Source organism: Salmo salar, chromosome ssa17 (genome assembly GCF_905237065.1).
Source record: "Salmo salar chromosome ssa17, Ssal_v3.1, whole genome shotgun sequence".
NCBI classification, from domain to species: Eukaryota; Metazoa; Chordata; class Actinopteri; order Salmoniformes; family Salmonidae; genus Salmo; species Salmo salar.
Genome location: NC_059458.1, coordinates 42,351,573 through 42,364,916, shown reverse-complemented (window position 1 = coordinate 42,364,916; position 13,344 = coordinate 42,351,573). Strand labels below are relative to the sequence as shown.

General features: G+C 43.6%; 1 protein-coding gene across 1 annotated transcript in view; it reads left to right on the top strand.

Moving 5' to 3' along the window:
- Positions 1-761: 761 nt before the first annotated feature.
- The window catches only part of LOC106575880 (protocadherin-9), a 465,129-nt gene continuing 452,546 nt past the window's right edge, over positions 762-13,344 (top strand). The window contains exons 1-2 of the mRNA XM_045698624.1: positions 762-782; positions 938-1,051. Coding sequence (XP_045554580.1) covers positions 762-782; positions 938-1,051 — 135 coding nt within the window. The remainder of the gene's footprint in view (positions 783-937; positions 1,052-13,344) is intronic.

The window sequence follows — 13,344 nt, the reverse complement described above, 5'->3', positions numbered from 1 at the left end:
ACCACCATCACCACCATCATCACCATCACCACCACCACCACCACCAACACCACCACCACCATCACCACCACCATTATAACCACCACCACCACCACCATTATAACCACCACCATCACCACCACCATTATAACCACCACCATTATGACCACCACCACCACCACCACCACCATTATAACCACCACCACCACCATTATAACCACCACCACCAACCACCACCACCACCACCCACCACCATCACCACCACCAACACCACCACCACCACTACCACCATCAACACCACCACCACCACCACCACCATTATAACCACCACCACCACCAACCACCATCACAACCACCATGACCACCACCACCACCATCACCACCACCACCACCATCACCACCACCATCACCACCAGCACCAACCACCACCATCACCACCATGACCACCACCACCATGACCACCACCACCATCATCACCACAACCACCACTACCACCACCATGACCACCACCACCATGACCACCACCACCACCACCACCACCACAACCACCATCACCACTACCACCACCACCACCACCATCACCACTACCACCACCACCACCACCATCACCACCAGCACCAACCACCACCATCACCACCATGACCACCACCACCATAACCACCACCACCACCACCACCATCACCACTACCACCACCACCACCACCATCACCACTACCACCACCACCACCACCACCACCACCATCATCATCACTATCGCCACCCTTAACGGCTCTGTGTCCCAAATGGCGCTCTATCCCTTTGCAGTGCACTGGTTTTGACAGGAGCCCCATAGACCCTGGTAGAACGTAGCCCACTATTAAAGGAATAGGGTTCCATTTGGGTCGCAGATCATAACCAAGTACCTACCAGATGAATGATGTCACTAAACCCCGTTTTTTTTCAATCCTTCCTATTATAGGGAACGCTAACAGGGACGTTGACCCGCGCCCGAACCGAACTGAACCCTGAATACCTGGACCTCCGCTCCAGGGCCGAGCTCAACCCAGAATACTGGACCCCGTGCACACCTCTAGTGAGTACCGCTGTCTCCTCAATCTCTCATCGCTGATCTCAGTCATAGGATCTTCACAGTATCACCAAACCCAACCACTGCACTCCACTCTTGGGATGTGTCCCAAAATGGATCCCTAGTCCTGATTTAGTGCACTACCCTTATGGGCCCTGGTCAAAAAAAGTAGTGCACTAAATAAAGACTAAGGGTCTATTTGGGAGGGAGACAATATACCAACTCTTCGTCTGCTGTAAACCACCACTGACAGACACCTTGATGTTCTGCTGTTTCCGCTCCTCTTGTCCAGCATCGTTACAATCACTGGGATAATTCATCTCATTGCCTTCACTGCTCTGAAGACACTGGGTCAACGGCCATCTGGGGATTGTGTGTGTGGTGCTATTTTTAAGCCTATATTGCTGTGTTTGCACTGTGGTGATTCCTAATGATGATGCTATTGCTGATGTATTGTATACTGTAGATAGTATTACTATGAAGGAGGGTGTTGTGTACTGTAGATAGTATTACTATGAAGGAGGGTGTTGTATACTGTAGATAGTATTACTATGAAGGAGGGTGTTGTGTACTGTAGATAGTATTACTATGGAGGAGGGTGTTGTATACTGTATATAGTATTACTATGAAGGAGGGTGTTGTGTACTGTAGATAGTATTACTATGAAGGAGGGTGTTGTATATTGAAGATAGTATTACTATGGAGGAGGGTGTTGTATACTGTATATAGTATTACTATGGAGGAGGGTGCTGTATACTGTAGATAGTATTACTATGAAGGAGGGTGGTGTATACTGTATATAGTATTACTATGAAGGAGGGTGTTGTATACTGTATATAGTATTACTATGAGGGGGAAGGAGGGTGGTGTATACTGTAGATAGTATTACTATGAAGGAGGGTGTTGTATACTGCAGATAGTATTACTATGGAGGAGGGTGTTGTATACTGTATATAGTATTACTATGAAGGAGGGTGTTGTGTACTGTAGATAGTATTACTATGAAGGAGGGTGTTGTATATTGAAGATAGTATTACTATGGAGGAGGGTGTTGTATACTGTATATAGTATTACTATGAGGGGGAAGGAGGGTGGTGTATACTGTAGATAGTATTACTATGAAGGAGGGTGTTGTATACTGCAGATAGTATTACTATGGAGGATGGTGTTGTATACTGTATATAGTATTACTATGGAGGAGGGTGTTGTATACTGTATAAATATTACTATGAAGGAGGGTGTTGTATACTGTATATAGTATTACTATGAGGGAGAAGGAGGATGTTGTATACTGTATATAGTATTACTATGAAGGAGGGTGTTGTATACTGTATATAGTATTACTATGAGGGAGAAGGAGGGTGTTGTATACTGTAGATAGTATTACTATGAAGGAGGGTGTTGTATACTGTAGATAGTATTACTATGAAGGAGGGTGGTGTATACTGTCGATAGTATTACTATGAGGGAGAAGGAGGGTGTTGTATACTGTAGATAGCATTACTATGAAGGAGGGTGTTGTATACTGTAGATAGTATTACTATGAAGGAGGGTGTTGTATACTGTAGATAGTATTACTATGAAGGAGGGTGGTGTATACTGTAGATAGTATTACTATGAGGGAGAAGGAGGGTGTTGTATACTGTAGATAGCATTACTATGAAGGAGGGTGTTGTATACTGTATTTAGTATTACTATGAAGGAGGGTGGTGTGTACTGTAGATAGTATTACTATGAAGGAGGGTGTTGTATACTGTATATAGTATTACTATGAAGGAGGGTGTTGTGTACTGTAGATAGTATTACTATGAAGGAGGCTGTTGTATATTGAAGATAGTATTACTATGGAGGAGGGTGTTGTATACTGTATATAGTATTACTATGGAGGAGGGTGCTGTATACTGTAGATAGTATTACTATGAAGGAGGGTGGTGTATACTGTATATAGTATTACTATGAAGGAGGGTGTTGTATACTGTATATAGTATTACTATGAGGGGGAAGGAGGGTGGTGTATACTGTAGATAGTATTACTATGAAGGAGGGTGTTGTATACTGCAGATAGTATTACTATGGAGGATGGTGTTGTATACTGTATATAGTATTACTATGGAGGAGGGTGTTGTATACTGTATAAATATTACTATGAAGGAGGGTGTTGTATACAGTATATAGTATTACTATGAGGGAGAAGGAGGATGTTGTATACTGTATATAGTATTACTATGAAGGAGGGTGTTGTATACTGTATATAGTATTACTATGAGGGAGAAGGAGGGTGTTGTATACTGTAGATAGTATTACTATGAAGGAGGGTGTTGTATACTGTAGATAGTATTACTATGAAGGAGGGTGGTGTATACTGTCAATAGTATTACTATGAGGGAGAAGGAGGGTGTTGTATACTGTAGATAGCATTACTATGAAGGAGGGTGTTGTATACTGTAGATAGTATTACTATGAAGGAGGGTGTTGTATACTGTAGATAGTATTACTATGAAGGAGGGTGGTGTATACTGTAGATAGTATTACTATGAGGGAGAAGGAGGGTGTTGTATACTGTAGATAGCATTACTATGAAGGAGGGTGTTGTATACTGTATTTAGTATTACTATGAAGGAGGGTGGTGTATACTGTAGATAGTATTACTATGAAGGAGGGTGTTGTGTACTGTAGATAGTATTACTATGAAGGAGGGTTGTGTGTACTGTAGATAGTATTACTATGAAGGAGGGTGTTGTATACTGTAGATAGTATTACTATGAAGGAGGGTGTTGTATACTGTAGATAGTATTACTATGGAGGAGGGTGTTGTATACTGTAGATAGTATTACTATGGAGGAGGGTGTTGTATACTGTAGATAATATTACTATGAAGGAGAAGGAGGGTGTTGTATACTGTATATAGTATTACTATGAAGGAGGGTGGTGTATACTGTAGATAGTATTACTATGAAGGAGGGTTGTGTACACTGTAGATAGTATTACTATGAAGTAGGGTGTTGTATACTGTATATAGTATTACTATGGAGGAGGGTGTTGTATACTGTAGATAGTATTACTATGAAGGAGGGTGGTGTACACTGTAGATAGTATTACAATGAAGGAGGGTGTTGTATACTGTAGATAGTATTACTATGGAGGAGGGTGTTGTATACTGTAGATAGTATTACTATGAAGGAGGGTGTTGTATACTGTATATAGTATTACTATGAAGGAGAAGGAGGGTGTTGTATACTGTATATAGTATTACTATGATGGCGAAGGAGGGAGTTGTATACTCTAGATAGTATTACTATGAAGGAGGGTGTTGTATACTGTAGATAGTATTACTATGAAGGAGGGTGTTGTATACTGTAGATAGTATTACTATGAAGGAGGGTGTTGTGTACTGTAGATAGTATTACTATGAAGGAGGGTGTTGTATACTGCAGATAGTATTACTATGAAGGAGGGTGTTGTATACTGTAGATAGTATTACTATGAGGGAGAAGGAGGGTGTTGTATGCTGTATATAGTATTACTATGAAGGAGGGTGTTGTATACTGTATATAGTATTACTATGAGGGAGAAGGAGGGTGTTGTATACTGTAGATAGTATTACTATGAAGGAGGGTGTTGTATACTGTAGATAGTATTACTATGAGGGAGGGTGGTGTATACTGTAGATAGTATTACTATGAGGGAGAAGGAGGGTGTTGTATACTGTAGATAGCATTACTATGAAGGAGGGTGTTGTATACTGTATTTAGTATTACTATGAAGGAGGGTGGTGTGTACTGTATATAGTATTACTATGAAGGAGGGTGTTGTGTACTGTAGATAGTATTACTATGAAGGAGGTTGGTGTGTACTGTAGATAGTATTACTATGAAGGAGGGTGTTGTATACTGTAGATAGTATTACTATGAAGGAGGGTGTTGTATACTGTAGATAGTATTACTATGGAGGAGGGTGTTGTATACTGTAGATAGTATTACTATGAAGGAGGGTGTTGTATACTGTAGATAGTATTACTATGGAGGATGGTGTTGTATACTGTAGATAGTATTACTATGAAGGAGAAGGAGGGAGTTGTATACTGTATATAGTATTACTATGAAGGAGGGTGTTGTATACTGTAGATAGTATTACTATGAAGGAGGGTGGTGTACACTGTAGATAGTATTACTATGAAGGAGGGTGTTGTATACTGTAGATAGTATTACTATGGAGGAGGGTGTTGTGTACTGTAGATAGTATTACTATGAAGGAGGGTGGTGTACACTGTAGATAGTATTACTATGAAGGAGGGTGTTGTATACTGTAGATCGTATTACTATGGAGGAGGGTGTTGTATACTGTAGATAGTATTACTATGAAGGAGAAGGAGGGTGTTGTATACTGTATATAGTATTACTATGAGGGAGAAGGAGGGTGTTGTATACTGTATATAGTATTACTATGAAGGAGGGTGTTGTATACTGTATATAGTATTACTATGAGGGAGAAGGAGGGTGTTGTATACTGTAGATAGTATTACTATGAAGGAGGGTGTTGTGTACTGTAGATAGTATTACTATGAAGGAGGGTGTTGTATACTGCATATAGTATTACTATGAAGGAGGGTGTTGTATACTGTAGATAGTATTACTATGATGGAGAAGGAGTGTGTTGTATACTCTAGATAGTATTACTATGAAGGAGAAGGAGGGTGTTGTATACTCTAGATAGTATTACTATGAAGGAGAAGGAGGGTGTAAATGGAAACACGTCTTAATATCTAGAACACGTCTTAAACCAAAAGTTCTCTCTTCAGTGTTTATACGGAGAAAACACGTATATTAAACACGTATATTTATTCTGGTTAGGCTGCGGATTACACAGGCAGGCCTTGTGAGCGTTTCCTTCACTAATTGGTCTTTTGACCAATCAGATCAGTTCTGAAAAAGATCTGATGTGAAACGATCGGATGTGATTGGTCAAAACACCAATTATTGGAAAACCGTATCAGAATTGTGCTGCCAGCCTTCTAAACCTGTTTTACACTCACCGTTCGTTCTGAAGTTCCTGTTCAGTGTTTCTTCTAAACTGGAAGTGGAACACTATGTTCATTTACTGCTTATCTGATTGGTGTTGGAGCAAGGCTTACTGCTCAGATTGATTGATTGGTGTTGGAGCAAGGCTTACTGCTCAGATTGATTGATTGGTGTTGGAGAATATCTTACTGCTCAGATTGATTGATTGATTGATTGATTGATTGATTGATTGATTGGTGTTGGAGAACATCTTACTGCTCAGCCTGATTGATCAAAGTACTTAGTGTTATTTACTCTTATAGTGGAATAATGAGAATCTGTGACGCACAGAGTCGAGTATTGCTTATGTTCATTGGAGTAAATGTCACTACGGTGTGACTGAACGGTGAATGAAACAGTTTAATATGTCTCCTTTTGTTTTCCAAACCCGTTGTCAGATCAATATGTAGAGAAAATGTTCAGAAAGTCAATGACCACCTGCTTTGTTCCCTTAGAGTACACACCACACTAACAACAAGCACAAAACACCTAACTACACACTACTATGTTCCCTTAGACTACACAACACACTAACAACAAGCACAAAACACCTAAACACACACTACTATGTTCCCTTAGAGTACACACCACACTAACAACAAGCACAAAACACCTAAACACACACTACTATGTTCCCTTAGAGTACACACCACACTAACAACAAGCACAAAACACCTACACACACACTCTAACAAGCTCGTCTGCGCCTGTCGGCCTCCTCAGGGCTTGCGTGGGTGGCGGGAAACATCCTGCTCTCTGATTGGTTGGCAGCGTGATGCTGCCTGCTATACTGCAACAGTGGTAAGGAAAAGGTATGTGAACCTTTTGGAATTACCTGGATTTCTGCATAAATTGGTCATCAAATTTGATCTGATCTTCATCTACTGTAAGTCACAACAATAGACAAACATAGTGTGCTTAAACTAATAACACAGAAATTAATGTAATTTTCTTGTCTATATTGAATACATAATTTAAACATTTACAGTGTAGGTTGGAAAAAGTATGTGAACCCCCTAAGCTAATGACTAGTCAGGAGTCAGCTAACCTGGAGTCCAATCAACAAGACGAGATTGGAGATGTTGGTTAGAGCATCCTTACCCTATAAAAAATAAAAACTCACAAAATTTTAGTTTGCTATTCACAAGAAGCGTTGCCTGATGTGAAACATGCCTCGAACAAAAAGAGATCTCAGAAGACCTAAGAATAAGAATTGTTGACTTGCATAAAGCTGGAAAGTGTTACAAAAGTATCTCTAAAAGCCTTGACATTCATCAGTCCACGGTAAGACAAATTGTCTATAAATTGTGAAAGTTCAGCACTGTTGCTTCTCTCCCTAGGAAAGATGACTGCAAGAGCGCAGCGTAGAATGCTCAATGAGGTTAATGTCAGAACTCACTAGTAGTGATAGGGTGAAGTCAAGCACGGGAGACCAAATATGCGTAGTAGAATGTTTTATTTCCTGAGTCCAAAAATACCATACCCAGGCATGGGTCAAGGAAAACAAACAGACCAAAAAGTCCACCTCAACAGGGTCGGACACAGTCCAGAAAAAACATCTTTCCAGAAAATACACAAGAAAAACAAAACTACCCCAAAACCCCACGACAGGAAACAACAAACAATCCCGCACAAAACCTCACCCTAGAAAGCAAGACGAAATACCCCACTAACGAACTCAACTCAAAACAGGTGTAACACAAGACAGACAAAACCAAACGAAAAGGAAAAAGGGATTGGTGGCAGCTAGTAGGCCGGCAACAATGACCGCCGAGAGCCGCTCGAACAGGGAGAGGAGCCAGCCTCAGTAGACGTCGTGACAGTTAAGAAGAATCCTAGAGTGTCAGCTAAAGACTTACAGAAATCTATGGAAAACACTAACATCTCTGTTGACGAGTCTACGATACGTAAAACACTAAACAAGAATGGTGTTCATGGGAGGACACCACAGAACGAAGCCACTGCTGTCCAAAAAAAACATTGCTGCAAGTCTGAAGTTTGCAAAAGTGCACCTGGATGTTCCACAGCGCTATTGGCAAAATATTCTGTGAACAGATGAAACTACAGTTGTGTTGTTTGGAAGGAAGGAACACACAACACTGTATGTGGAGAAAAAAAGGCACGGCACACCCACCAACATCAAAACCTCATCCCAACTGTAAAGTATGGTGGAGGAAGCATCATGGTTTGGGGCTGCTTTGCTGCCTCAGGGCCTGAACAGCTTGCTATCATCGACGGGAAAATGAATCGACGGGAAAAATGAAGTTTAGCCTAACATTCTCCTGCAAAATGTCTTGATATCTGTCCGCCAATTGAAGCTCAGCAGAAGTTGGGTGATGCAACGACCCAAAACACATAAGTAAATCAACAACAGAATGGCTTCAACAGAAGAAACTACACCTTCTGGAGTGGCCCAGTCAGAGTCCTGACCTCAACCCGATTGAGATACTGTGGCATGACCTCAAGAGAAAGATCACACCAGACATCCCAAGAATATTGCTGAACTGAAACAGTTTTGTAAAGAGGAATGGTCCAAAATTTCCTCCTGACCGTTGTACAGGTCTGATCAGCAACTACAGAAAACGTTTGGTTGAGGTTATTGCTGCCAAAGGAGGGTCAACCACTTATTGAATCCAAACATTCACATACTTTTCCCACCCTGCACTGTGTATGTTTCCACTGTTCAATAAACATACGATAACTTATTATTTGTGTGTTATTAGCTTTTAGTTTAAGCAGACTTTGTGTTTGTCTATTGTTGTGACCTAAATAAATGAATTTTACCATCAATTTATGCAGAAATCCATGTATTTCCAAAGGGTTCACATTCCTTTTTCTTGCCGCTGTACGTCACTTTGAGTAGAGTGGTAGTCTTAGTGGCCCCTAGCTATCCCTCCCTCCCTGTCCAGTGGGCTGTGCCTTAAGACTCTAGTCATGTGTCATGTCTGCTGTATCCCTGTCACTATCCCCGGCCCTCACCCCTCCTTCCTCAGATGCCCTCTCGATCGCCCTCCCTATCTTCATCCTCAACCCTCCCTCACCCCTTACCCTCCCTCTGCTTCGCAGTCCTTAAGACTATTGTCATATCCACTGTATCGATGTCTGTTTCCCTCCCGACCACCTACTCACCCATCCCTCGTCCCTCAGGCCTCATTTCCTGGCCACTCCGGGACGGTGAAGAAGCCGGAGGCCGCTGCCTGCCTGCTGACACTCTAGCTGCATTATTTTCCGTGTCACTGCCCTCCAGATCCAGCAGGATGATGGAAGTGTGGAGAGGACCCAGGCTGTCCAAACGGAAAGCACTCCTCTCCCTCTCGTACACCAGAGTGATTGGCCGCGACCAGCCTTGCGCCAAATGTCACGACGCATAAAATAGAGTTGTAGACCAAAGAGAGAGAGTTTCTATCTAAGATATGGGCCCTCAGGCTTTCTGCAGTGTAGGCTAGAGAGAGAGAGAGGAGGGTGACCACATACAGGATCTCTGATAGGGGCCCTCAGGCTGTCTGCAGAGTAGGATGAGAGAGAGAGAGAGAGAGAGAGAGAGAGAGAGAGAGAGAGAGAGAGAGAGAGAGAGAGAGAGAGAGAGAGACTATATACAGGACCTCTGATAGGGGCCCTCAGGCTGTCTGCAGTATCACTTTGTATATTCTGACTAACCCTGACTTGACCCAGTCCTACAGTAGTTATAGTAGAGGAGACTGTCACCCTGACTTGACCCAGTCCTACAGTAGTTATAGAGGAGACTGTCACCCTGACTTGACCCAGTCCTACAGTAGTTATAGAGGAGACTGTCAGCCTGACTTGACCCAGTCCTACAGTAGTTATAGAGGAGACTGTCTCCCTGACTTGACCCAGTCCTACAGTAGTTATAGTAGAGGAGACTGTCACCCTGACTTGACCCAGTCCTACAGTAGTTATAGAGGAGACTGTCACCCTGACTTGACCCAGTCCTACAGTAGTTATAGAGGAGACTGTCACCCTGACTTGACCCAGTCCTACAGTAGTTATAGTAGAGGAGACTGTCACCCTGACTTGACCCAGTCCTACAGTAGTTATAGAGGAGACTGTCACCCTGACTTGACCCAGTCCTACAGTAGTTGTAGTAGAGGAGACTGTCTCCCTGACTTGACCCAGTCCTACTGTAGTTATAGAGGAGACTGTCAGCCTGACTTGACCCAGTCCTACAGTAGTTATAGAGGAGACTGTCTCCCTGACTTGACCCAGTCCTACAGTAGTTATAGTAGAGGAAACTGTCACCCTGACTTGACCCAGTCCTACAGTAGTTATAGAGGAGACTGTCACCCTGACTTGACCCAGTCCTATAGTAGTTATAGAGGAGACTGTCACCCTGACTTGACCCAGTCCTACAGTAGTTGTAGTAGAGGAGACTGTCTCCCTGACTTGACCCAGTCCTACTGTAGTTATAGAGTAGACTGTCAGCCTGACTTGACCCAGTCCTACAGTAGTTATAGAGGAGACTGTCAACCTGACTTGACCCAGTCCTTCAGTAGTTATAGAGGGGACTGTCACCCTGACTTGACCCAGTCCTACAGTAGTTATAGAGGAGACTGTCACCCTGACTTGACCCAGTCCTATAGTAGTTATAGAGGAGACTGTCACAATGACTTGACCCAGTCCTTCAGTAGTTATAGAAGAGACTGTCTCCCTGACTTGACCCAGTCCTACAGTAGTTATAGTAGAGGAGACTGTCACCCTGACTTGACCCAGTCCTACAGTAGTTATAGAGGAGACTGTCACCCTGACTTGACCCAGTCCTACAGTAGTTATAGAGGAGACTGTCTCCCTGACTTGACCCAGTCCTACAGTAGTTATAGTAGAGGAGACTGTCACCCTGACTTGACCCAGTCCTGCAGTAGTTATAGTTAGAGGAGACTGTCACCCTGACTTGACCCAGTCCTACAGTAGTTATAGTAGAGGAGACTGTCACCCTGACTTGACCCAGTCCTACAGTAGTTATAGAGGAGACTGTCACCCTGACTTGACCCAGTCCTACAGTAGTTATAGAGGAGACTGTCAGCCTGACTTGACCCAGTCCTACAGTAGTTATAGAGGAGACTGTCTCCCTGACTTGACCCAGTCCTACAGTAGTTATAGTAGAGGAGACTGTCACCCTGACTTGACCCAGTCCTACAGTAGTTATAGAGGAGACTGTCACCCTGACTTGACCCAGTCCTACAGTAGTTATAGAGGAGACTGTCACCCTGACTTGACCCAGTCCTACAGTAGTTATAGTAGAGGAGACTGTCAGCCTGACTTGACCCAGTCCTACAGTAGTTATAGAGGAGACTGTCACCCTGACTTGACCCAGTCCTACAGTAGTTGTAGTAGAGGATACTGTCTCCCTGACTTGACCCAGTCCTACTGTAGTTATAGAGGAGACTGTCAGCCTGACTTGACCCAGTCCTACAGTAGTTATAGAGGAGACTGTCTCCCTGACTTGACCCAGTCCTACAGTAGTTATAGTAGAGGAAACTGTCACCCTGACTTGACCCAGTCCTACAGTAGTTATAGAGGAGACTGTCACCCTGACTTGACCCAGTCCTATAGTAGTTATAGAGGAGACTGACACCCTGACTTGACCCAGTCCTACAGTAGTTGTAGTAGAGGAGACTGTCTCCCTGACTTGACCCAGTCCTACTGTAGTTATAGAGGAGACTGTCAGCCTGACTTGACCCAGTCCTACAGTAGTTATAGAGGAGACTGTCACCCTGACTTGACCCAGTCCTTCAGTAGTTATAGAGGGGACTGTCACCCTGACTTGACCCAGTCCTACAGTAGTTATAGAGGAGAATGTCACCCTGACTTGACCCAGTCCTATAGTAGTTATAGAGGAGACTGTCACAATGACTTGACCCAGTCCTTCAGTAGTTATAGAAGAGACTGTCTCCCTGACTTGACCCAGTCCTACAGTAGTTATAGTAGAGGAGACTGTCACCCTGACTTGACCCAGTCCTACAGTAGTTATAGAGGAGACTGTCTCCCTGACTTGACCCAGTCCTACAGTAGTTATAGTAGAGGAGACTGTCACCCTGACTTGACCCAGTCCTGCAGTAGTTATAGTAGAGGAGACTGTCACCCTGACTTGACCCAGTCCTACAGTAGTTATAGAGGAGACTGTCACCCTGACTTGACCCAGTCCTACAGTAGTTTTAGAGGAGACTGTCACCCTGACTTTACCCAGTCCTACAGTAGTTATAGAGGAGACTGTCACCCTGACTTGACCCAGTCCTACAGTAGTTATAGTAGAGGAGACTGTCACCCTGCCTTGACCCAGTGCTACAGTAGTTGTAGAGGAGACTGTCACCCTGACTTGACCCAGTCCTACAGTAGTTATAGTAGAGGAGACTGTCACCCTGACATGACCCAGTCCTACAGTAGTTATAGAGGAGACTGTCACCCTGACTTAACCCAGTCCTACAGTAGTTATAGTAGAGGAGACTGTCACCCTGACTTGACCCAGTCCTACAGTAGTTATAGAGGAGACTTGCACCCTGACTTGACCCAGTCCTACAGTAGTTATAGAGGAGACTGTCACCCTGACTTGACCCAGTCCTACAGTAGTTATAGTAGAGGAGACTGTCACCCTGTCTTGACCCAGACCTACAGTAGTTATAGTAGAGGAGACTGTCACCCTGACTTGACCCAGTCCTACAGTAGTTATAGAGGAGACTGTCACCATGACTTGACCCAGTCCTACAGTAGTTATAGAGGAGACTGTCACCCTGACTTTACCCAGTCCTACAGTAGTTATAGAGGAGACTGTCACCCTGACTTGACCCAGTCCTACAGTAGTTATAGTAGAGGAGACTGTCACCCTGTCTTGACCCAGTCCTACAGTAGTTGTAGAGGAGACTGTCACCCTGACTTGACCCAGTCCTACAGTAGTTATAGTAGAGGAGACTGTCACCCTGACTTGACCCAGTCCTACAGTAGTTATAGAGGAGACTGTCACCCTGACTTGACCCAGTCCTACAGTAGTTGTAGAGGAGACTGTCACCCTGACTTGACCCAGTCCTACAGTAGTTATAGTAGAGGAGACTGTCACCCTGACTTGACCCAGTCCTACAGTAGTTATAGTAGAGGAGACTGTCACCCTGTCTTGACCCAGACCTACAGTAGTTATAGTAGAGGAGCCTGTCACCCTGACTTGACCCAGTCCTACAGTAGTTATAGAGGAGACTGTCACCCTGACTTGACCCAGTCCTGCAGTAGTTATAGTAG